The sequence below is a fragment of the Centroberyx gerrardi genome, chromosome 1 (assembly GCF_048128805.1).
Source record: "Centroberyx gerrardi isolate f3 chromosome 1, fCenGer3.hap1.cur.20231027, whole genome shotgun sequence".
Classification (NCBI taxonomy): Eukaryota; Metazoa; Chordata; class Actinopteri; order Beryciformes; family Berycidae; genus Centroberyx; species Centroberyx gerrardi.
In genome coordinates, this window is record NC_135997.1 from 24,196,297 (window position 1) to 24,222,279 (window position 25,983).

The 25,983-nt window shown below is 43.3% G+C and overlaps 1 protein-coding gene across 1 annotated transcript in view; it reads left to right on the top strand.

Moving 5' to 3' along the window:
* Nucleotides 1-25,643, top strand: part of unc13c (unc-13 homolog C (C. elegans)) — a 103,619-nt gene extending 77,976 nt beyond the window's left edge. Inside the window, exons 21-33 of the mRNA XM_078284168.1 lie at nt 3,442-3,585; nt 3,822-3,899; nt 5,695-5,772; nt 6,453-6,479; nt 10,176-10,264; nt 10,682-10,819; nt 12,458-12,581; nt 13,503-13,562; nt 15,653-15,733; nt 18,566-18,713; nt 21,992-22,084; nt 23,926-24,085; nt 25,358-25,643. Of these exons, the coding sequence (XP_078140294.1) occupies nt 3,442-3,585; nt 3,822-3,899; nt 5,695-5,772; nt 6,453-6,479; nt 10,176-10,264; nt 10,682-10,819; nt 12,458-12,581; nt 13,503-13,562; nt 15,653-15,733; nt 18,566-18,713; nt 21,992-22,084; nt 23,926-24,085; nt 25,358-25,643 (1,506 nt within the window). The remainder of the gene's footprint in view (nt 1-3,441; nt 3,586-3,821; nt 3,900-5,694; nt 5,773-6,452; nt 6,480-10,175; nt 10,265-10,681; nt 10,820-12,457; nt 12,582-13,502; nt 13,563-15,652; nt 15,734-18,565; nt 18,714-21,991; nt 22,085-23,925; nt 24,086-25,357) is intronic.
* The last annotated feature ends 340 nt before the right edge of the window (nt 25,644-25,983 follow it).

A 25,983-nucleotide genomic window follows, 5' to 3' on the forward strand; every position in this document is an offset into this window, starting at 1 on the left:
ATCCGTTTGACCTTTGTAAGGACCGAGCCTTGTCAGATAAAATGACAATGACCTAGGTTATGTTGGTAAGATGATGCTCCTGATATTTGCCAGCTTTGGACACATTCACAAACTGGCTGTTAGGGCCTTACTGACTGTAAGTCCATCTAAAAACAGCCAACAACTGTTGGGTTCAGTCTCTGCAGTAAGAGTTGCCTGGATCGTGTGGCGGAGACGATGACGATGCATTCTGAAAAACAGCCTTGTTTTTAGCTTGACCACCATGCATTTTCCAGATTTCCAATGGATTTTGAATGGGTTTCATAAGCACCAAGGGTCATAGAATTGATTCAGCCCATAGAGCAGCATGTAATCCTTAAGTTAAAACAGGAAAATCAGCAAAGTTAGAAGGTTCTCACAGGATAACAACATGCAATTCCTCTATAATAGTTTCTTCATTTTACATTAATTCACAGTAAATGAAAAAAAATTGACTGACATGGACTGAGTGCAATGCAAATTTATTTTATGCAGAGGGAATTTCAGTCCTTCTCTGTTTCTCGGCTGCACAGCTGGTGGAAGAAGTGCTGGACTCTCTTCTTCTTGGACGTTTTAATCCCTGAAAAGTAAAACAGGACAGTCAATGCCTCAGTTCATCCTTATGGACGCAGCCGTTAGCTACAGTGTGAACGAACCTGATGAATAACTCCTACCTGATGTGGTCTCAGAGGATTGTTCCACCTCCTCCTTCTCCTCAGTGCCAAACAGGCTGCTGGTCAAATCTTCCTGGACTGCAGTAATGGCAGGAGCTTCAATAGGAAGGGTCAGAGGAACCAGAGGAGCTGAATGAATAGCAGAGCCCATTTCTGGGCTTGGTGTTGTGTCCTCTTCCAGGCCGGGCTCCTCGCTCAAATTTCCATCAAGCGGGGTTGAGTTCACAGCTCCATCCACTACAGCTGGCTGGGTGGAATCATCTGGTTCCACCTAAAGTTTGAAGATGTTTGAATTTTGGAAAATGAAACTTTTTTTTACTCCACAGTATCTCATACTGCTTCTACAGGTCTTCTTACCTCTTTGGTGTTCAGCACTTCAGACATTTCTGTGTGTTTCTGGGGCTCGAACATCACACAGATTTCCCCCACCATGACGTCAACGATCCTGGTCAGCAGCTCTGGCCCAAAGCAGTTCAGCTCCTCCAGCAGTAGGTCTGGTGTATACTTCTCTCTGACATTCTCCTGGATAGAAAGGACCTTCTCGTTCCGGATGGAGCGGGAGAAGGCAGCCTGACAGTCCGTGGAGGTCAGAGAGGCGGAGAGCTTATCCTCAACAGCCTTCATGAGTCCGACAGCCAGGTCGATGAGCTGCAGCGAGGGCATGACACACAAGAGGCTCGTCGGATGATTCCAAAAGCCCTGCAGCACTTTGGGCACAACCAGCATCGCCACTCCCTGGTGGCCGAGGAGGCTGGCGCCGGGCCACCGCTGCTGCTTCTGCGTCAGGCTCCTGGTGGCTTCCTCAGCCAGCCGGATGATCTGAGGGTCTCTGTCGATGAGAGACGATCAAAATGAAATACACATGTTCGATTTTTCTTTACTGTATCCTATTACTATTGGCCGCTGCAAAGCCCCAATTTCCCCACGGGAATCATTCAAGTTTCATCTTATCTCATAAATGTGACTTACTGGAAACAAGGAGTGTCTCTGGTGAGTTTAGCACCATTCGGGCTTCAAACGCAATATCTCTCATTTTCATGCTGATGTTCACCTCCCACATCTGAAACAAGAACTGGGATGCACCAGTCAGATCTGACATATTTACAGGATCAATCTATTGTTATGTGATTTACTCCAAACTAAGTATTTTCATGATCTTGGTCTTACCAGCGTGAGGAGAGGCTGGACACTTTCATCGTAACCCTCGAGTTCAAACCTCCACAATCTTCAAATAGAAAGAAAACAGAAGGGTCATCTTCACTGTTGCTCTATTTTCTTCTCATTAGAAACCCACTAGCTTCATGATAGATTCAGTCTGTATGAGTCTCAGTAAGTTTCACCGCTCCCTGAGCGTTTTCTTGCCCTGCTCCACCAGCCAGTCAGTCATGTCCTCAGCTGTCAGCTCAGATGGGATCTGTGACACGACGTTGAATTTTGTGGAAGCATCTCTGCTGGGAATTTAACTTGGGTCTCCTGCTTGAGAGTCTGCAGTCTAACTCCCTGCGGGTCACGTGACCCATAAAGTGGTGAACAGAGTAACCGACTGACTGACTGACCGAGCGACCGAGCGACCGACCAACCAACAATGCCATCTACAGAGCCTATAGAGTATGAGGTGTAATGGAAGGATACTAGGCAATAATAATAAGAAATATATAAATGCAACATGAAAAACAACGCAGGGTAGAGAAGTTTTTGCTACATGATGATGCACCTGGTGCGCATGTGCGTTTGTGTGTATGCGTGTGTGCGTATGCCTCTGAATGAAAGCATGCATGTTTGTCATGACACCACTTGCATCATATCAGAGAAGGGATCATAGTGCAGCTCACATATCGTAGAGCTTTTCTCCACCACTTCTTTTTTGTAGCTAGCAGCTCTCTGCCTCCAGTGGTTGGTGCCCTGTTGCTATGAGACTATTCAAAATGTAGGCGTGGCATGGCACAACACTTTTTTTGGTACAGTTAATATGTTTTTAATTTTTAAACTGAATAGCACCAAAAACATGCCCAGCTTTCAGCGCTGTTGGGAATGTGTAAAAGCCTAAGAAAGTATAGCTTAAATCTCAGAGATAGCAGGAAGCTGCAGGATGCTGCAGTCTGTTGAAGAACTGTAGAAGGCCTGCTCACTTTCGCTGACGACAGAGCAAACAGTGGTTAGAGAAGTTAACGGTGTAGGCTGTTTGCAGAGATGGAGTCTAAAGATTTTGGCCTTCAGCCAGGTCGTACCATTTGGCTGTCAACTCCATGCCTTCCCCATTAGCCCACATTCACTCTGGCTATTGAGGGCAATTATTCACTAGCGTGGACTGAAAATTGTTAGCCACGGGCTGACATGTGAGTCAAATTCCCACCTCTAGTCATTTGTTTTCAGGTCGGGGTTTATGCATAGCCGCAGTTAGTTTGGCTTACCTCAGCAGGTAATAAGTACTCATGCATAAAGTGTTAACAGCACAGCTAGCATCATCAGCTGTATGTGGTCTAGATTCCTGCTCTCTGTGAGTGATGTTGGAGTAATTGTTGTGTTGATGGACTGTCCTCTACACTGTCCTAAATAAAATGTTATGAGATGTTGAGAGGTCTTAGGGTCTAAGATACTCTCTCTCTTTCTCTCTGTCTCCCTCTGTCTCTCTCTCTACCCATTACACCCATCTGTCCTTCCTCCTCCCCTCCTCTCTCTCTCCCACCCTTCCCTCAATCTCTCTTTCTCAATTCCCCTTCCCTTCTTCCGTTTCTCTTTCCTGCTACAGTTCCAGCAGACCTCGGAGCATGCCCTGTTTTCCTGTTCGGTGGTGGACGTGTTCACTCAACTCAACCAGAGCTTTGAGATCATCAAGAAGCTGGAGTGTCCAAACCCACAGGCTCTGGCCCACTTCATGTGCCGCTTCGCGAAGGTCAGGCTCTTTGGAAAGGCCCCTAGTCAACTCTGAATGTACTTGCAGAGAGTAATAACTCTCACTAAAAGAGTTTGCCATTGATCTGAGAGGGACCCATGGGTATTTATTTTCTGTTTGGCATCATCTGGTTATTGAGTTCTGACTGCTCCGAGTTTTCCAGCGAGTTCCAGTGATCCAATAGCTGCACAACAAATAAACTGTAATTATAAAATGGTCTGTCTCTTTCCCCGCAGACTATCAACAAAGTTCTTCTGCAATATGCTGCAATCATATCCAAGGACTTTCACTTGCATTTGAGCAAGGAGAACGTGGTAAGTGGCCACTCAATGTCTGCATGACTTTCATAGCAAGGTTACATTGACTTTTTGGGTACAAATGCAAATATGGGAAGTCACTTGATGGTGTTTCCATGGCAACTGTATCTATCAGCGGGTGGGGTGGGGGTCTTATAGAAAATGTTTCGACCCTCTGATGTATCCCGGTCCCTTTTAGGCTGAGCCCTGCCCTGTCTTCTTTAATGCACTCAACAAAGTGTCTCTATTAAACGAGAGGCAATTATTCATCTCACAGCCCATAGCTGATGGGGAAAAGTCATTGGTATTTTCTGGGCGCCCTGTCCATTGTTTAATGTGACGGATGACAAAGCACAGAGACTTCTGAGTGGCCTAATTATCCACACTGGTCTTTGAAATTGAAGTGAAAGCTAATACACAGGGTACCAGTGGAGGAAACAGATGTTTCTTTACAGTGTTGACAGGCTCATTACATTTGTCCCAGAGAAAACTTGAGATGTCCCACCTAGAGACAATAGGGAGCAATGAGGCGAGTGGACTTACAGTAGTAGGTTCTCACCCAAATCAAACCAAATCTAAACATTTGTCATATATACAGTATACTATATAGCCATGTCTACCAACAACGTATTTGTCTGTCGTCGCTGCCAACAGTCTGTAGAATGACATAATGATAGAAAACTGTCTTTGGATGTGCACTATAGGCATCAGTGTATTGATAATGCATTGCTAGTTGATCAGGGCCCGTTCATGACAACAGGATTCTTTCTCCACCTCACTAACAGTAAGGTAACAGTAAGGTAACCCTAACCCTTGTTAGCATCAATCTATTCAAATGGCATTTTCCCATCTAATTCTGCAATGCAATGAATAGATAAGCATGATTTCAGCATTATCAAATAGCATTGTACTTTTTCTTGATATCTCGACTGATGTCACACAAGTCTATTACCCTGTTGTTTAGCTGATACCTTGTATCCAACACCGATCTGTCAGTGGACCGAGAATCTGGATCTTCCAGCCTCTCTCAAGCTAGACATATAGATGAGGGAAATCTCTGTTGCTTCCATTCAGATTCAGAATTTCTAATGTAATATCACTCTCATATACAAATAAGCACATAAATCTAGTAGAGAGAAAGCCATTATTTGCTGCTGCAGAGACGCTATTGACTGCTCTGTGGAGTGAAAGACACCAATCATCCCCCTCCTGTAGGGTACAGCATTTTCATTCTATATTCGTTACAACTATCATATTTTTGGGGTGTTGTATTTTTGTCAGTTGTTTTCTGGGTAGATAATATGCATAACGTGGCTGACAGAAAACTGAGGAATTACTCATACCTTCCATAAAAAGCAATATGATTGATGTCTGTCATCTGTATGTGGCTGAGAATCGATATTACCTGATATATTCAATGCAGGCATTTCTCTCCCTCTTGTATTATGCATACTGTTTGTCTGCTGATAGTAGTTGTCAGTGTCATGTAGAAACCTTGCATCTCCATGTAGTCAAGAACACCTGGTGATTTTTCTGTTGACATCCATGCAATTTTTGACATTTTCCAATGCATTTTCAGTGGTTTGGCTTGGTCCCAAGCTCATGAACCATTATGTACAATGTTAAATGCTTAAGAAAAAATTGAAATTTAAGGAAACAGGTTTCTTGCAGGATGCCAGCAATGTTGATATATTTAATATTTGGATCAGACATGCTATATTTGCACACTCTGCTACACAAAGCATACTACAGATATTCATTCATGGCTGTATATGGTCATGAATCTCACATGTCTGTCCATGCTCTCTTGCAGCCCTGCATCCTCCTCAACAACATTCAGCAGCTGCGTGTCCAACTGGAGAAGATGTTTGAGTCCATGGGCGGCAAACAGGTCTGTGCCTTCCTAAGTGTATCTGCTGTATCTGTGTCAAGGTTGGAGTCGATTCACATTCAATTCATTCAATTCATCAAATGGATGTTTTTGTTTTGTTTTGGGGGGTTTTTTCAATTCAAAAACTGGAATTCTTCTGCCACAATTATGCTGTATCACTATTATGAGCTACAGTTTCAGTTCACCTTTGAGTTTTAGTTTACTTATTGAGTGAAGTGAGAGTGAATTGACCCCAACAGTGACCTACTGTAATCCTTCCCACAGCTCTTTGCATCACCGTCTAATGAACTAATCTTATATGTAGTTCATACCTTTCCTACTACTACCTCTTCTACTGTTCCTCTATGACTTCCTCTGTAGCCCATCACTATTTCCCCACCTCTAATCCCCCTTGTGTACTGTGTGTTGCGATAACCTGTTTTGTAAATGTTGATATGACTCCTCCTGAATCTGCGTGCTGGGTTCGCAACACTGTGGATTATTTTCCCTCCTTTAACCGTGTCAGTCTCTCTGTCATATCTGTCGGTCTAACCCCGAGAAGCAGCAGTCGCGTCTCCTTTACGACTTACACGCATGTTTCTCTCCAGTATCTAACGCCTGTCTTGCCCTGCGTTTTGTCTCCTGTCGTTGTGTCTTCTGTTTTCCCCCATTTCCCCTCTGTGCTCTCTCTCTGTCTCCAGGAGGAGGGGGTTGTGTCCTTCTGTAAGGTGTGTGCAATAGGACTCTTTAACATCCCTCCCCAACATTTACCGAATGATACTAAAAAAGCACGCCCCCTCCCCCCCCCCCTCGTTCCTCCCTGCCACCCCTCACGCTCCTATGCTTCTCACCCCCCACCCCTTCAGCAGCATGTGCCACAGAGCATACGGAATCAGAATTACCCATCACCCCTCTGGACAGGCTGCGAGAGCTCACCATCCCCAGCGCTCTGGGGATAGTGGCTCAACCCACCCGATCCCATCTTTATTTTTAGCTTGCTTTTTTTTCCCCCCTCTGCCACTTCTCTATCCATGGCTAATTTAGCAGTGAGATATATATATATTTTTTTTTATTTCTCTTTTTTCAACCTGGAGCCTGGAGTCAGAGTCGCTGGCTGTGGTTTTGATCATCTCTATCCATTCCCCAGGCTGCAGCCACAAAACGCTTCAGACAGGATTTTTCAGACCATGTTTGATGAGCTTCTCAAATGCTTACAAATCTCCCCAGCTGTGCACTCAGCTGAGGTGCTGCTGCCTCCTCACAGTTAGCAGGCCCGGGGCTGGATCACTCCCAGACCATAATTGCCCCTGGACTGTCATGACTTGGATTCTTTGCATCCCTCAATGAAGTAAAAGTCATATTATGAATATGCGCTGTTATTAGACAATTAACAATATAATTAAGCATGTCTGCACATAAGGATTAAACCACGTGTAAATATACTGTAAATTATACAGCTGAGGTGTATTTGAAGTGAAAGTTTTTCCATTAGGTACATTTCTGCACAGTATTCATCACAGAATAGTTCCCTATCAGCAATTAGCTCCCAGAGAGCCAGTGTAATTAGCGAAAGCTGTTATCATAGTATTACCAATAACAGAGATTAGCAATAATCTCTCACAGTGCCCGCATTTATAGAATCACCATTAACTGATCTCTCCAGATTGGCATCGGGCATTATTTTGGGTGCCGGCCTTTGCACTAATATGCCTTTCTCATTAAACCTTTATTTACTTGGCACTGTTAGTCATTTAGGACAAATTGTGTTTCAGAATAACAACCTGCCAGTGAGTAGATATTGTTGAAACAGGCAGAGGGAAGCAGGGCTGGGCTGCTGTTGATAGGCTGTCAGCCAGAGAAGAGTTTGTACAGTAGGGGCTCTGGATGCCTGTCAGACTCAGTCAGTGTCCACTGAACCTGGCTACTATAGAAGAGCCCAGTGCTCCACAGATTCCAAACGTGATGTTTCCATTGCATTAAATTGTATCCCCAGGATAAAAATGGTGTTATTCCACATACTGTATATATATATTACATTCAACATCCATACTCAATATTATATAACAGTTTCAAGGTAGTCCAAGATCTTAACCATAAACTGACATTTCTGAATTTGCGTCTTTGATATTTTCATACTGCAAAGCTGTCTTACTCGGCAAGTCCCAGAAATGTCTGCCGCTACCTGTGAATCAAGGCCTTTCTGGCAGGTGTGCAGACTTCAGATAGACATTTGACTGCAGCATCAGGAACCATATGGAGTCAGTATGGAATTTTCTCTTTTTAGGATTCGACAGGTACCTTGGTTTATCTGACAGCGTGGTGAATTTCCTTTACCAGCATTCCCATAAAGAGCACAGTGTTCTTGAAAGAACAGAGAATCTCAGTTTCAGAGATTGCCAGGTTGCAGATTAGAGCCCAGTCCAAAACTTTTCTGAGGCCAACTGGGCTGATAAAAGACCAAGACCTGTTTTTCTGCTACCACTTGAAAAGATGTTATCCGTTACTGAAACAGTGAAATAACAACTCCAACCTGTATGGGCAATTTTCTCTGTGACAGAAAAATGTTGCATGAACAATCAATACAAGTGACAGCGATATGCACCTTTGCGCACACACACACACACACACATTCCTGTCCGTACTGCAGATAGCGGTGTGTCTGCAGTATAATAGTGGCTATAAATGGTTTGGTTTACACATCCCCTTCCCAGCTGAGCCATCCGCCATTAGAATGTGTGAGATGAGCGGCTCCATGGCTAAGCTTATCGGGCCTAATGTGATGATCTGTCATGCATGTGGTGCGGCGCCTGGCCTCACACATCCATCTCAGGCACTGAGCCTCAGCGACTCGTGTTCTTCACCTCATCCCAGACATCAATATTTGGACATATACACATGGCAAACACAAGTCATAAGCACACAGACAGAAACAGTGACACAGACACAGATACTCAGACACAGACACGCAGTCATAGACACACAGATACACACACCACACCACAGCACACACACACACACACACACACACACACACACACACACACACACACACACGCGCACACACGCACCCACACATCCAATACCTACACATATGTTTTGCTCACAGTAAGCCCAAAATCACAGATAAACTAAACACAGACATGCTGAAGAGGTAAATCATGCACCTGTCTATACATCCATCACATGCTCATGCATAACACCGGGTCCGCCACAGAAATCAAGCACATGCAATGCATGGGCACATACAGTACATACTGTGAATTAATTTTGTTTGCAAAGCTGATTATATGGGCTGTTAAGGGTACTTGGGTGGGGATCTTGCAAATATGTGATGAGTGGACATGGAAATGAGAAATTCTAATGCTAATCCACTCAGGGATACTAGAGCTAAATGTTTGTGAGTATATCATAGGGCACTGGGGAGACACTCCAGATGGGCTGAAGAGGCCTGTAGTGAAGTAAACCCACTGCCATCAATCTAGAAACATCATTGAAATCAGGAAACGGCTGATTTAAGTTCTGATCATTTTGTATTGAAACAAACACAAACACATAAGCAGAATTTGGGCTAATATTATCTGGCAGTAACAATGGTTACTACAACAACTTTATTTGGATATTCCAATGTTGATACTCAACTATCAGGTGACAAAAAGTAGATGTTACAGTTGCCTATTTGGTGCTTCTCCACACACTATGTAAACCTAACAGGTTTAGCATAAACCTGAACTCTAACCCTAACCCTAACCCCATTACCCTCAACCCTAAGATTAACCCTAGCCCAGACATTGAATATCTATAGACTGCTTGGAAACACTTGAAACTCAGACTTATAGTGACACATTATAGTCACTTGTTAGGGTGTGAGAGTATCAATATTGGACCAAATAAAGTGTAACTGTAACAATTTTGTTCCTGAAAATAAAAACTCAATCACAGGATTTGTTACAAAGTCCCAGACCCTTTAATACCTCGACCTTTTTAGATACAAGTCTTTACGTGTACAGGTGACTAGGATAAGAAACTTTATTCCCCTGAGATGTTACAGTGGCAAAGCTGGCCGACAGCATACTGTAACTCTACTGTAACTTGTATAGTAGTGTACAAAAAAAAAAGTTCCCTTGCGAGCGCCCGCTAGCTGGCTGCTTCCATGCTGACACCATGTCTCATGAATCGGCGAGCAGTTATCATTGCAGCGTCGGCGGTGAGCCGTCCATTTGTATTCAGAGCGTTATTCTGCACAGATGGCAGGCAGAATGAGTGGGAGGCCACCAGCCAGGCAGGTTACCTCTCCTCTGTGCCTGTCCTCTCCCCCAACACCCCCACCCCGGTCGAGGCATCCTCCAGAGATACCGAGTTGTAGTCAGTGTGGTACAGTATATGTAGTTGTAATGATGTAATGACACTCTGTCCTCCTCTGACAGCTGGATGCAGAGGCCAGTGATCTGCTAAAGGAGCTGCAGAATAAACTCAACACAGTGTTGGATGAGCTCAGCGGAGTGTTCGGCTCCAGGTGAGCATGAGTGTGACTCAAGGTGTGTGTGTGTGTGTGTGTGTGTGTGGTTTTATTGTATTTTTGTATGTCTGTATGAGATCATTTTTATCAAGATGAATGTCTCTATATTCTGTCCGAATGCGGTCAAAGAAATTGTGCTTGAAGTCAGTAATATTATTGAAATATATGCACTCAAAATGAAATTGGCTCCACCTCTTGCAGTGTAACCCACATGTCCAGCGAGCACGGCAAGTTAAAAACATTTCAGCTTAAGGAAAAGCCAGCTGCGCTCCGAACACATTTTCAATAATCTAATTGCACCAGCAGGAGCCACAACTAGCACCTCCCCAAAGCATCTGCTGAGTGTTACAACCAAAGAAATGTGGATCCATTACCTAAGGGTTTAAATGATGGTCCTTTTATTCCACCACCCAGTTTTAAACCTGTGATCGAAGACTGTGTGAAGCAGATGAACCAGGAGCTGGTCCAGATGAAAGGCCCGGCCAAAGGGAGCAACGCTGCCATGGATGCAGAGTCCGTCCTCCGGCCTCTCATGGACCTCCTTGATAAAAAGTAGGTATCTGGGAATATCTACGAATATGAGCTGGTGATTAAGCTTTACACTGGAGTTAAAAAGAATGTACATTACTGTCCACTGCATTCGTGGATCACAATTACTTTGTTGCACAGGAATTTGACTTGGCAATATTGATGTACAAACATAATGACCGCTAAGAGGAATCACTTTATTAGCCAAGTATAATAAACACACAGAAATGTGACTTGGTGGCACTGGTGCAGAGACATATTATTATTATAAAACTAGCAGTACAAAGTTTTAGAGTACATACTGAGACTCATGGTGTAAGGACAACAGGATCTCACACATAGCACAAAGGTAGAGGGACGACATGGCTGTGAGATCAGACAGACTCACAGGCTAAGCTGGAATACAATGCCTCTGTCTGAGGCCTCTGTCTGTTCCTCCATTCATGAGGAGTATTGCAGTTCTATTTCATTTCCCTTTTTAATCTCAGTTCAGTTCATTTGAGGCCCCCCAGATGTGCCAGTCAAATCAAATGTATAAGTCTAGTCGTATAATAATCACTACAACTTTACATTTGTTCCAGAAAAATACTACCTTCTCATTCGGAAGGTAGCTTCTTTCTTCCTTGATGCCTAACTAGGAACCTTCCTAATAAGGTACCTCGTTTGACTGTAGGTAGCAGAGAAATAAATCATTTGAGCCTTCCTAGGCAACGTCATGTGACTGCAATTAACGTTACAATCTGCCAAACCAGTGTCATGATGAAGTGCTTTTTTAAAACAGATTGAAAGAAATGATAAAAATATGCTGGCTACCTTTGTGTACTTGTTGTCTATGAAAAATAAAATGTAACAGTAGATGCATTTTATTTTTTATGGTCATAGGTTCGTTTTGGAAAACTTTTTCTCAAAGCAGCATCCTCCTCCATTCTATTTTAGCAGATGTTGGGGAAGTTTCGGTCTTCTTCACTGATGTTGCAAGGTGTTGTGGGATTTCCTACCCCGCCTGAGGAACCACTGTATGCTTCCTTCAAAATCAAAGCCAAGCACCTTAAAAGGTGTCCTAGGATGTGTCCTACCTGAATGAGACAGTACTCCAACTTGAAAATGTTGACTGTCTACCTAGAAATGCTACCTAAATAGGAAGTTTCCTTGGGTCTGAGACAGAGCCAGCGGTTAAATGAGGAAAGACTTATTCCTGTGTACTTTACAAAAGCAGCATCCTCTATGAATATCTTTATCAATCCATGATTCAAGCTGGATTGATAGGGATTGTATTTACTTCTGTGGTATTCTTGAAAGAGCCATAGAGTTGGTATGGTTCAACTAAGCTCTATGAATCGCTCTCAGCCACTTGTCAAAGCAACATTTAGGCCAATGGGGTATTACAGAGAATCCTCTTAATGATATGGAAATGCTAAATCCTTCCTCCTATCTCCCAGACCATGCTTTTACAATAGGGCACGATTAATGTGTAAAGCTGCTGCATTTATTCAGTGTATCACGGGTGTGTTTTGTTTGTTTTGTGCTTTTTCAACCTGGGGCGTGTGTTGTTTATGAAGATGTCATTGGCTCGGAGCCTCCAGCCCCTGTTGCCTTGACTCTGTGTGCGACACGTGCTTGAAGTCATGACCTGACAGTTGGCCTCCTTTTGCTGCTTTGCAGTTTGATGTTATTTGCCAAGATTTGCGAGAAGACTGTGCTGAAACGAGTCCTCAAAGAGCTGTGGAAAATCGTGCTGAACACCATCGAGAGAACAATTGTTCTGCCTCCACTCAGTGACCAGAGTGTGAGTTTGATCACTTATCTGTCTGTCTTTCCCCTACTTTCTTCCTCTTATCTCTGTCTGCCATCCACCTCCCTCTTTTTGTCCGTCTGTTTTTCCCTCTCTTCCTCCATCTGTTCACTGTCTCTCTCTCTCTCTCTCTCTCTCTCTCTCTCTCTCTCCTGCTCCCTCACTCATACACACAAATTACGTACAGTAGATTGAACATGACCTCCCCCAATCTTTGCACACAATGAGTAATATTTTCATAATATTAATCCTTTTGGAAGAGTAGAAGTCACATTTTTCAGCTTAGACATATCTCATTTAGACTGTGGAATGCCCTGCCTGAGGAATTTAGGTTAGCTAATTCAGCATCATCTTTTAAATCACTTCATAAGCTGCACTAGGCAAGATTTTATAATGAAAATACAGCCGTCTTATCAGCCTACATCACAAAATGGGGCTGCAACATAGAAGGGCGTCCCATCTCCTCTAATTGAGACCCTGTAGATTTGCCCTATTTGCCCAAATTAAATTCTGGTGTTGGGTTTGCACACTGGCGGGAAATCTTCTCTGCCCACAGGAAGTGACGATTCGAAACTTAAAAGCGAAATACAAAACGTTGCCTCTGTCGTCCCTTTGGTATGCTTTGGTATAAAGCGATCACAGAGCGGCTGAATTGGTAAACATGATCATGCTGTTTACTGACATCATGTTACATGATTTCTGGGTGTTGAAGTTCAAATAGTTTTCAAACATTTATTTTAATTTATTTCTACTATTCTATTTGAATATTTATTTATGGAGTCTTATTATGTATTATACTTGTTTTTACTATCTATGATTTTATTATCATTTTTATTAGTAAACCTCAATTTGTGTAGACACTGAATTTATTCAGTGTCTAAAGCTGTCTTTCTCTTCCCGCTGTCTCTCCAACAGCAAGGAGCTCAGATGATCTTCAATGCTGCCAAGGACCTGGGACAGCTGTCCAAACTGAAGGTAATTTCTAGATGAGGTCATGGTGTGTGTTGCCCGCATCCTTTCCAGTCTCATCACGGCACAGAAACCTCATATCCCTCATATGGGTCTCTCCCCGTGATTCCAGAGGGATTTCTCACAGCTTAGCCGACTTGCTGTCATCTCAGCATTAGAACATGCAGTATGCCTGCAGTCGGCTGCGCTGAGATCTCCAGTTCTGCTGAACATGGATTATGTATTATATTGTATATACAGGAAACATGGTGTAGATGTACACAAGCGGGTTCTTGCAGCTATACAGGTAACTCACTAGCACTGTTATCAGTTTCTCTTTAAGCCTGTCAGTATTGAAAAAGGGATTAATTCTTAGCATTTTACAGTCTGTTGGTAGCCAGTGAGATATGTAGCTAAAAGTCGACATTGCTACCAGCCATGACAGGCTCCCAGAAATACAAAACAGATATTTAACTCACCGGCAATCTAAAGATTGTTTGGATGGGAATTTACAAGTGGAGGGGCGAGTGACCTAAGCCACATGTACTCCCATATAAACCCCATGTAGTATTTTCCTGTGATTCCAGCAGGATTTCTCACAGCATAGCCGATTCCCTGTCTTCTGAGCAGCAAAACATGCAATATGCTTACGATACACTGCGCCAAGATTTACTTTATCTCCAAATATGGGTAATGGATTATGTCAATTGGAAACGTGGTCTTGCAAGCTGAGCTTTGGCAAAGTACAGGTGGGGGAGGGGTGAGGGGGGTGGGACTCTGGGATGTCCTTTGAGGCAACATCTGGGTACTCTGCATTAGCACTGGGATGGGTGTGTTGCTGCCTCCTTCCCACAAGCACAGGAGTGATTCATCATCCTCTTGTTAATTCTGATTATAATCGATTATTCTTCTAATCACCTTATTGATTTGTTCTTTACATGTAGTCCATTAGATGAATATGCTGTTTGCGTGTGTGTCTGTTTCTGTGTATGTTTGTCACAACACATTCGTTTAGAAACTGCATTTATTAGTCATCCTAGTCATTTATGTAACAGAAGGAAGTTAATGGTGATGTAGATACCAGCTTTACTGGCCATGAGCAGACAATACCGGTGTTTTCGACGTGATAGTGTGTTATTCTTGTCTAGAACAACACTAATACCGCATCCCATTTTTGACATTGTTTTCCATTACTGAGATATTCCATTATATCCTTCCATTATATCTGAAATTAAATTCATCATGTTTCAAAATGACACACATTACACCCTCTACTTGACAGGGAATGGATGCTGTACCTCCCAGAAGTAGACATAACATGCTATGAGAATACCTGTCACATTATTATAATGTGCCATGACCTTTGACCCGTGTAAGGGGATGGCTTCATGGAACAACAAAAGGCCTACTAAATGTGGAGCTGTAACGCTGTAAGCAGCCCTACTTTGACAATCATGCCCTTTGACCCCCACAAATTCCAACTGTTCCACTTTGTACTACTCCTCTCTGCTGTTGAAGATATGACAGAGGAGGATCTTATGGTTATTATCTGCTTCCCATAATTCCACCTAAGCCTGAGAGAAAGATAATCAAATTTTATTTAAAGAATTAACCACACTGACCCACCCAGTACACTGACATGGGAAAATAAAGATCTCTTCTCATCTCTTTCCATTTGAACCAATTTGTGCAATTAAAACCTATTGAGAAGGGTGGACAGTTCTGTCCAAATTAAATTCAAAACCAAGGGATAGACCATGGAAATATGGGAGTATCAGAAGATAATTGCTGTAATGCATTCACAAATCAGGAAAACTTCAGAAAGACAAATAATGACAAAATAATGTCTTTAATGATTAAAATAAATAGGAGAGAGCTAGTCTTGCAACAACAAGGCTCAAGCACAGCAGACAAGTCAATCTCTGCAAGTCCATATGGTTGCAACCAAGGCTGTACTGTAATCAATAAATGCTACGTTACGGAGTGCCAAGGCTGATCATCGAAGCTCATTATCATTATGCTGGATGAATATCTTAAAATGTAAAATGTTTAATTCTGAAATGTGTAAAATACTGTGTCCTATAATCGTGATTTGATTTGATCTGTTCTTTCTCCAGGAGCATGTAATTCGAGAGGAAGCCAGAAGCCTGACTCCACGACAGTGTGCAGCCATGGACCTTGTGCTTCCCACCATCAAGGTGAGCTTCCTGCTGGGTCACACTGTTGGCCATAAGGCTCCTGGATGGCTGAGCTGTTGAGCTTAAGAAGGAGAGCGGAGCTACATTTATATCACAGAGCAGGAGCAAAGCCGGATTTGCAATTGGGACTTAAAGGAGCACGTTGTAGATCAAAGACACTGGGAACTCATGGGTGGCGGCTTGGCAGGCTGGGGCACATGTCATGTGCTTGGGATGTCATGGGTTGAAGTCTTCTTGTCCCCTGTCTTCCATTTTTCCTATCACTCTCTACTGTATATTGGCTAGTAAAGCAGAAAGACTGGGAGCTCAGTGGACTAGGAGAGCAGTAATGTGCATGTCCACATGCTGGATAAAGGTACACTTAAATCACAAAAGGAAAAATATACAAACTACTGGGAACTTGAATCTAGTATTCAGTTTGTTTTTCGTTTGAGCTCATCAGACTAACCATGGAAAACAACAATATTCACCTCACACTTACCCCTGTTTAGCACAGACCCCAAAAGAGACTTGGTCTTGTAATAGGAGCTGGTTAGACTTGTTAATCTAAATGTATGCTCTTTGATGATACTAGTTGCTCAAGATGTTTCTCAATGGGAAATGGTTGTAAGAGAACGATGCACACAAACAAAACAAAACCCTCTCAACGTGCTCTCAAGTAACACCGTCAGAATTTTAAAATACATATCATGCTAGTCTAGACCCGTCTGAGTTGATATAAATACTATGAAGGAATATGGAAAGTTGCCCAAAGCTGCCCACCAGGTGGGCCGCTGCCTTATGAATTCACACCACATTTTTACTGCCATACAACTGTTTATGGTGAAGGGGTACGAGGCAGTTTCAAGACCAAGCCACAGTTCTACAGGGACAAGAGGAGAGTTATGGAGAGGTGCCACCGGGTGAACACTGCATCGTGAAAGTGCCGAGAAAACTAATTGATTCTGGTGTCTCCAAGGAGACCACCTGCAGGTTTAGATCAATCATGCTGCTGAAATTCTCTTCATCAGTATTCCAATGAGAGCAGCCAATTAACACAGTTCAGTAATGCCTTTAGGAGAGCTTGGCCAATCAGAGCGAGAAAGGCCAGGCACAGGGTTACTTAAAGATTTTATGCCTCCAATATGAAAAGAGAGAGAGAGAATGGGAGAGAGAGACTGAGACAGAATCAAATATAATTGATTGGAAAATTAAAGCAATTTTAAACTAGCACTTCCAAATGTTACCCCAAGGGCGCATATTAACCAACCAAACGCATAGTTTATTTTAATGTGTTGACTGTTATATCTGAGAAGTACACAAATAGGTCAATGCATATCTACAGTTTAGCACAAGCAATAGAGCTTAAGATCATAGTCTCTATGAGAAATACACTGCAATGTATGATTTTAGCTTGAATACGTGCTGAATATGTACTGAACTGAATGCATATATAAACCTCTGAATGTTTGCAGTGAGTGCATTGAGTGATTATCCCACTGAAAGTACCTTTCACCCAAAAGGAAACTGAAAATGAACTATGAACCTGTGAACTCTAATGGATAAGATTATGGGTAAATGCACTCGCCTGTAAAAGAGCCCATATCTGACAAAGATAGCATTCAGTCTATTCAAATGATTTCCAATAATGCGGCATTTGTTCCTTTCTTTAGATTATCTCTGACCTGTGAGTGATTGTGTAAAGGAAAGGCAGCTGCTCCATCTCTTCCACCAAATCCAGCTTTGTCATTTCAGTGACATTTTTTTCACCTTATATTTATCCAGGGAAGGGTTTTGCCGAGCACATATGTGCCTGTCAATCACCACCCTGCTACACATTCATACATTTACACATATTCACACATGTGAGCCCAGTACAACCACAGTCTTTTTATGGTGGCCTCGTAGTGGCACAGTTGGACCAATTTAGAGTTAAACGCTTTGCTGACGTTGTTGTCGAGGTAGGGGAGAGCATTACTCATTGACTTTCTTCGCCCATATTTTCCCAGCAGGTTAGAGGATTCAACCTGCTGACATTCCGGTCACAAGCCTGACTCACTAACCTTTCAGCTACTGTCTCCACACAGAGTAGTGAACCAAGCATGGATTACCTCCAGGAAGGAAGAACATTTACATTTAAATTTTAGACATTTAGCTAATGCTCTTATGCAAAGCAATTTACAATGAGAAAGCAGTAGAATAAGTTTAAATTCACCAATATTACAAGCAACCAAGAGTAAGGAACGTAAGGGTCAGAGCCACAGCACCCTGACAATAGATGTAACAAATACTCCTGTGTCCCTAGAATGATCATGTATGATAGAGCAATCCTAGATAAAGAAATAAGAGCAAAGGAAACAGGGTAAGGTTTAGAAATGTGTGTGCAAGCACTTAGATTCACGGTCACTGCCTTTCAACACCCCCTTCCTTAATGAGATCTCTGTCCATGGCCATTTTCCTACACCACCTTCCACATGCGGGAGTGGTGACAGCACTTGACAAGAGAGCAAAGCCTTGTCTGTCCTAATCTATCAGTCTTATCAGCACAAATGTGCATTGCCCCTCCAAGCATGGGTCTCAGCTTCAAATGCATGGTAATCAGCTACCAAGGTGGCTATTACTGCTGTCTCTCGTCCGCTCTCTCCCGGTCTGTCTGCCCCTCCTCTTAAAACACATATTGTCCATACCCTAATCCCATGCTGTCTCTGGGGCAACTATAACCTGCTATTGTTTGTACACTCACAAGAGCTCGCCATCATATTCCAAAGTGACACAAATTTCTACTTAGCAAACTGTGATTCTGGGGTGGCCAGAGAAAGGCGTCAATGTTTGCTTGGTCTTTTGTCTCTGTAGCAATACTTCCATGCCGGAGGAAACGGGCTGAAGAAAACTTTCCTCGAGAAGAGCCCTGATCTGAAGTCCCTGAAATATGCTCTCAGCCTTTACACTCAACCTACAGATGCCTTGATCAAGAAATATATATGCACCCAAACCTCTCAAGGTAAGGAGGTATCCTCAGTTTTAGCCAAGGCTGGGTTCATTTCGTTTTGAAATTATTTCCACATTCAAATATTGGAAAACCTTGGGCTTGAGAAGGCTGTTGTGTAAAGAAATGCCATAGGTTGTTGTTGCACAGCAGCACTCATCTCAGGTGCTGGTTAGAGCAGGAATAATAGTCCACAACAGCGAACATATTCTACCGCACACTGAAAGGCCTCAGACCCTTTTAGGATGAGTGAACATGATGAAGCCTGGTAGTGAAATGCTTTGTTCGCCCCAATGTATTTTGCTGTTGTTTCAATACATTACAGGGTCTGAACCTTTCAGTGTACAGTAGTGTACTTTCATCATGAACTATTTAAGAAGTAACTGAGAAGAAAAGCCTTATCAACACCAAATCACTTGTGGTTTCTATTTCCATTTAGAATTGACTGAAAAGAAAGTGAATTTGACCCCAGCCCGGGTTTCTTTTAACCTCACCAAACTACAGTTTTCCCAGCAGCCCTAGCCCCTGTCCAGCTCCCTTTGTGTTTGTTCTGAGGATCTGGGTGGGTGGAATCTCTCTGTGTCACTTTATTTTCTCTAGGCTTGACTATGTGCAGTGGACATTGCAGTAATTGCGTTTGTCCCTTCACTGCATCAGTCATTTGTCTCTTTCGCTGTAAATATATAGAAAAATAAACAAATAAGCGAGGATTCTCAGTGGCCTCTTCACCCCGTACCCAAAAGGGCTTGAATGCCTCCGCTCTCTTTCTCTTTCTGACTCTCTCTCTCTCATTAGAAACATAAAAGCATTGCCTTGACAAATGTATAAACTGTATGTATATATCCATGAATTTGTTAAGAGCACTTTCCCTCTTATGCTCTCTTTCCCTCCATACGCCACATATTGTAGGCTAGTGCGGGCATGCCTCTTTCTCTCTGTCATCAATGACCCACTTCTATATGTTGTTGTTTCATCCATCTGTCTCTATACGGAACTGTTGGTTTTTCCCCCGTCTCTGTAACAAGGCAGAAATACCTTCAGGTGTCTGGAGCGATTCGAGGGGGGATTCAGCCCAGTGGGGCGTTGAAGCTTTGAGCTCCCGGTTGCCTGAGCGTGTGCAGCCTTGCAGAACGCTGCATAGGCAGGCGGCAGGAAACAGGCTGCCGATGGGAGCCAGCCAGTCAGCCAGGCAGCCAGCAGGCCAACCAGCATCGCCACTCTCACTGACTAGCAGATGGGCATAGATGCGCCCGTGTTTCAGCGTGCTATTTTGAGATCGCGCTCTGTGTCTCTCTCTCTTCCTCTTCCTCTATCTCTTTCTCCTTCTCTCTCTCTCTACCTTCCCCCCTCTCTCTCACCCCCCCCCCCCCCCCCCCCCCCCCGTGTTCACACCGTGTAGCTCTGTCGTCGCTCTTTATCTGAGATGGTCTAATGTGATGTCCTTAAGTGGAGGTAGTGAGGTGGTTGACGTGCATTAGGTCAATAAATAGTGTGGGGATGGGCTGATGCTTGATGTGGCACAGTGGACACTGATTCATTAATCACCAACCCCAGTGCTCTGACAGTGACACATTTAGACCGCGGCTTGCACTAGTTTATTCTAGCAAAGTGTGTGCTTAGAAGCATGCATGTGTCTTTCCGGTTGTTAGGGAGTGGAATGAGATCGCATACCTACTTTATGCTTCGATGGGAAAAGTAAAAAAAAAAAACATTAACGCCATAATCCTATGTAATTCCAATTCCAATATTTGACAGCAGCTTATTCAAACTATTTTAAAAAATTTAGTTTGTTACTGGGTGTGTGCTAAGGGTAAAATCTCGGTTGTTTTACACAAAGCAACAGGGTAAAAGCTCTCATAACAAACTGAACTGTACAACTCTCCGACCACGCCTACAACTCGGCTCCCTTATCTGCCACTTCCGTTTCTTAGCATTTTTCTCCCTCACTCCTCCTCACTATCACCGTGTGTTTTATCTACCTGTGCTCTCCTTTATCTTATTTCTGTACCATTCCTCTCCTTCACACTCGGCTCTCTCATGTCCCTCAAACAGCCCATTCCAGCATCTGGTATCTATTTGGACGTTTTTCATTTGACCAAAGCACTCATTAACAGTGTCTTTTGCGAGCAGTAGGAAATATTCCTGACTCTCGTCGACATACACGCAGCATTTTCTCTTTTTTTTATCAGTCAATAGCAGGGTGCCGTGGCATTGGTCTGTTAATTTCCCACAAGTCCAGGGCTTAATTGTGCAGTAGCAATGTTTCCCTGCCCTCCCCCACCCTCCCAAGGCATCATTATCATAAATCAGGATGCTTGTTTCTTCATTACCAGCTATAATGGGCACTGCTTGTTTGGCACGTATTGATTAGTTATTGGATCAACATGCCCCTTCATCAGCCACGGCCGCACTTGCCTTCCTGTGTTCAACATCTGTTTGTCCTAGGGTGGTGAAACGCTAGGCAATTTTGGGAGGCAATTTAGACGGGCAGCGCTCCCAGCGTCAGGCAAAGTGAGACGCAGGGTCAAAAATCGATTCAGATTGTTTCCTGGCAAGAGGATGTCCCTATGTGATAGAAGCAACAATGCTGACATAAGTCCTTAGGCTCTGTTGCCCGATGCCCGTAGCATTGCCCAAAAGAGTTGCCCTGTGTATCTCCTCCTTCACACTGTCATGTTGTCTCTCTTAACTCTCCCTATACTCCTGCTCTGTCTATGCTCTGCCTCAGTCACCCGTGTCTGATAGACTGTTTTGCTTTCTCTGTCACATGAGTTGTTGGTACGCAGTCAAATCTAATGCTTTGTTTGTATTTTCTTTGCTCCAGAGTCGAACGGTTCGAAGCGGATGATTTCACCGTGTAGAACATTACTTATTTAGTGCCTCCGTTCACACCCCCTGCCTTCTCCTTGAAACCAGGGAGATTGTTTTATGTTTTGTTGCTTTCTGGTCTTGTTCAGCCTCAAGCTAGAGGAACCCCTGGCTGCGCTGGTTGCTGGGCTGACATGGGGGTGAAATCAAGCGCGCCCCCCCACTGTTCTGCCGGGGTTTATTTTTCAGCTATGACACACTGAGAAGTGTTTATCCATCCCTTTTTGGATCAATCTCTGGGTATCTCATCTACAAAGACCTGCATCCTCAGAGTCTCTCTCTCTCTCTCTCTTCCTCTGTCTCTCTCTTGCTCTCTGTTTTTCTTCCTCTGTGTCCCGCTCTGCCCTCCCTCCATCCTCTCACTCTCTCTCTTTTATTATGCCTCTCTCTCCAATTCTCCTGTTGCTGTTTTGGTGTGTGTCCAGGTCAGTCATCCAGCGGATCGGTGGGGGAGGCGTCGATGCAAGTGGATCTCATCTCTCACCCCGGCACTGGAGAGCACAAAGTCAGCGTGAAGGGTGAGCGTTCCTATTCTCCGACTCATTATTCATCATTTCCTTTCAACTGTATTCACACCTGCAAATGTTCAAAGACTCACCAGTGACAGCACGTGGGTAGCAGTCTTGTTTGTGCAATAGCGATGTTATTGTCATTATCAGCGGGATTCTTGGATATCCTTGGAGTTTTTTTTTACAGAGAATAATAAGGGAATTAGCATTTTAAAGATCTCCGTTGGCATCATTAAAACAATTACACAGAAAACCAAGAGCACAACAATGACAGGGAACACAAGAACAAGAACTAGTGGTTTATTTTAGAGTGCTTGATAAGGAATACCGTAACAGAATACATTGCATTTTCTGTTACAGCTGACCTGAATGTATTTGAAGAACACCACTGCTATAGGCTTTTATACTATTCTAAGCAGCTGTGGTCTAGCCCAGCACTTTGTGATAACACTATAACTTAATTTACGAGTTAAGCACTTTGCTCATCCCATCCAATTGTGAATAGTCAAGACTGAGCTGGCTGTATTTCATCAAACTCTCCAAATACTGGAACTAATTACAGGAAGTGTGCTACCCAAGTTTCACTGAACTCTTTGCAGAGAACTATTAAAGTCCAAATGAATGCTATTACTTGTTCAGTTTCCAACCCCCTTATGCATTTGTTAGTGTTTATATTGTGAATTTTTTATGTATTGTTCTATGTTAATAAATTTGTACGTTTTTGTAAGGAAAAAGTTAGAGATGTTGATTCTTATGTAATTTCCCTGATTAAACAGGCAAAACCTGTTTTCAGAAGTCCATATCTATAATCAGGGACATGTTGATGTTTGCTGCGCTTCATCATTTGTCAGCAACGAAAAGTTGGACACAGCTGAAAACAACATCACCCGTCTGCAGCCAATTACATACTAGCATTGATGTGTGTTCCGCCTATCGCTGTAGCACCATATGCACAACAGCTGGCAATCAGCTCCAATCAGCCGGCAGTAACATGACAATGTGAATGCCAGCAGTCTGAACACAGTGTTAGAGTCCTATAGGAATTAAATAGGGATGTTCCTCATAAAGGAAAAATCCAACCTCAGATGCTGTTAGATCTCATCAACCTGTGATGTTCAGTGCATTCCAGGAATTGTTTTGTGATGAAGTGTTGGAATTTACTTTTTTGGTATATCCACTTTCCCTTACCCTGCTTCATCTACCTCTCCTTGAGTTAGTGATGTCCTGCATTGATGCTAGACTTTTGACAACCCCCAGAGAAGGGACCTGAACTTGTTGCATTCAATCCAAGGTGGACATATTGGCATATAAATATAGTTAGCTACTGTAGCCAATAGTTTGTGAATATTGGGGCGTGTCTATTATTGGGCCTTGCCCCTTACTCAAACCACAACATGTCTTTTGACTGCATTGCATTCTGGTCTATTGAGGCTACTGTAGGTGGAGAAACTGGTATCTCTGCTGCTGATACGATTGATTTCTCCCTGTATGATTGCTGAACATTGGTGCTAAATCATGAGTCTAAAAAGAATCCCTTGCTCTTTGATCCAGATGGTCTGACACAAAAACCTGATTTTAACTTGATATTGTTGATAGCTGAGAAAATTTCTGCTATGAAACTCCATTGTACCTGCCCTGGAAATATGTTGAAATTACATCAGATCATCTATATTTGGTCAGTTATCTGCAGGAATAAGAAAAATACACCACCAAACAACAGAATGGACCCAGGAATTCAAGCAACATCTCCAATAGCTGTTTTTCTATCAGTGTTTTAGGTTGTTTTTTTTTACCTTTAAGTTCTCCTGCACTGTATCTATGTTGCTGATTCCTTCCTCTGCATTTCCCAGTGGTGGCAGTGAACAACCTCAGTTGGCAGACCAACGCCATGTTCCGGCCTTTCGTAGAGGTCAACGCCGTGGGACCGCACCTGACTGACAAGAAGCGCAAATTCAGCACCAAGACCAAGAATAACAATTGGTCACCAAAGTACAACGAAACATTCCAATAGTGAGTAAACCTGCCTCATTCCTGTTAGTTAGAGAGGGGGAGGGAAGAAGGAGGGGAGCTGTGTGTGTCTGAAAGTACATACTGCAATACCACTAAATAGTATGCAGCATTCTGCCTACCTGCATATTACCTACAAAATAGTATGCAACATGAAATTAATACTATACTATAATTAACTATAATTAAGTGTGGCGTATTGCACGACTCGGTCATTTTTATGGTGTCTCACTAACAAAAACCTTCCAAATCTTCTAAGCCGCTGCAGTGAACAGAAGTGAAATAGTAATCAGTACAAGCTTTCCAACACAGCCTATCATCTAGTCTTTGGACCTCATTTGTTTGCGTCAAGGCTGTTGTGCCAAGAAGCAGTGCTCGTTCAGCAGTATTGCTTTGTTGAAAAGCAGTCAGGGGACAGGTGACTGCTTTAGTAATCTATAGACTTGTACGCTCTCCGACACTGTAATTCTCTGAGCTGTGCCAGCCGCTGTAACAGAGGTAGAGTGATCTTAGACTATGAGTTGTAGTAACGCCACTGAGATCAATGCAGGCTCAACGCTGTCTGCATATGGATTCACCGCCGGCATTGTCATTTGAATTTTAAGAAGCTATTAAGTTGCCGGGGATAATTAGAAAACAGCCTAAAGAAAGGCTGGCTGGGGATAATGGCTCATTTGAATGGAGACGTTCATTTCACTTGCTAAACATGATTGAATTGTCTCATCCCAGTCACACGTACAATAAGGCTCCCTCTCTCTGCTGAAATGTCACCCGGCCAGCCTCCTTTACCGACAAATTATATTCAGCCACGAACAAAGCCAAATGTCATGGTCCAAAAAAGTGATTGGTTTGCACTGACATAGATCTCTCCCAAATGAGACTGTTGGGCTTTTTATCTCTGTAATATCGATCACATTTTTAGCTGTGTCAGACGTGGGTCAAGTGGAATTCGCAAATTATTATTATTTTATCCTCTTCTAGTCCACACAGGTACCAGATGAGTGCGCTTGTAATATAGGGCAACACAATGAGTGGCAGTAAGTTCAGACAATCACAAGAAATAAAGTATATCAAAGTCAATACCTCCTCCTGTTTTTGATATATTTTGCTGTTAGGGTTAGGGTTAGATACATATACTTGTTTTTGGAGAACACAGAGTGTCAAATACTCTTTGACCCAGGTCTGTTACAGTATGTGAGTGCATGAGTGTGTATGTATACATGTATGAACTCTGGAGTCTCGCCTTTCTGATCTCCCCACATCGTTTCTCCCCAGCGTTCTGAGTAATGAACACGGTCCGGAGGCCTACGAGCTGCACGTCTCGGTGAAGGACTACTGCTTTGCCCGCGAGGACCGCATCATCGGCATGACGGTCATCCAGCTCCGAGAGCTGGCAGAGAAGGGCAGCTGCTCCGCCAGCTACCCCCTGGTTAAGAGCATCGCCATGGACGAAACGGGCCTCACCATCATGAGGATACTTTCTCAAAGGACCAACGACGAGGTGGCCAAAGAGTTTGTGCGTCTCAAAACAGACACACGCTCGACGGAGGAGGTGTCGTAATGGGGGGAAAAATGCAGTATTGAAACAGTTGTGTTGTCTTAACTAGAGAGAGAGAGAGACAGAGAGAGAGAGAGAGAAAGAGAGCGAGAGCAGTAGCAGGGGTTGGGCTGTCCAGACAGGTTGTAAACAGTAGGAGAATGAGATTGTCCAAAGAGAACAAGAGGAGGCCCAACTGGGTGCGAGACAGCGAGAGAGAGAGAGAGTTGTGTTTGTTTGTTTTTGTGCATGTGCGTAAAACATCTGTTGGAATGTTCATTTTAAACTACAGTATGTACAAGTGTTTACTTACCGTATGCTTACTATTAAGTACTATATTCTACGAGTTATGTTAACGAGACAT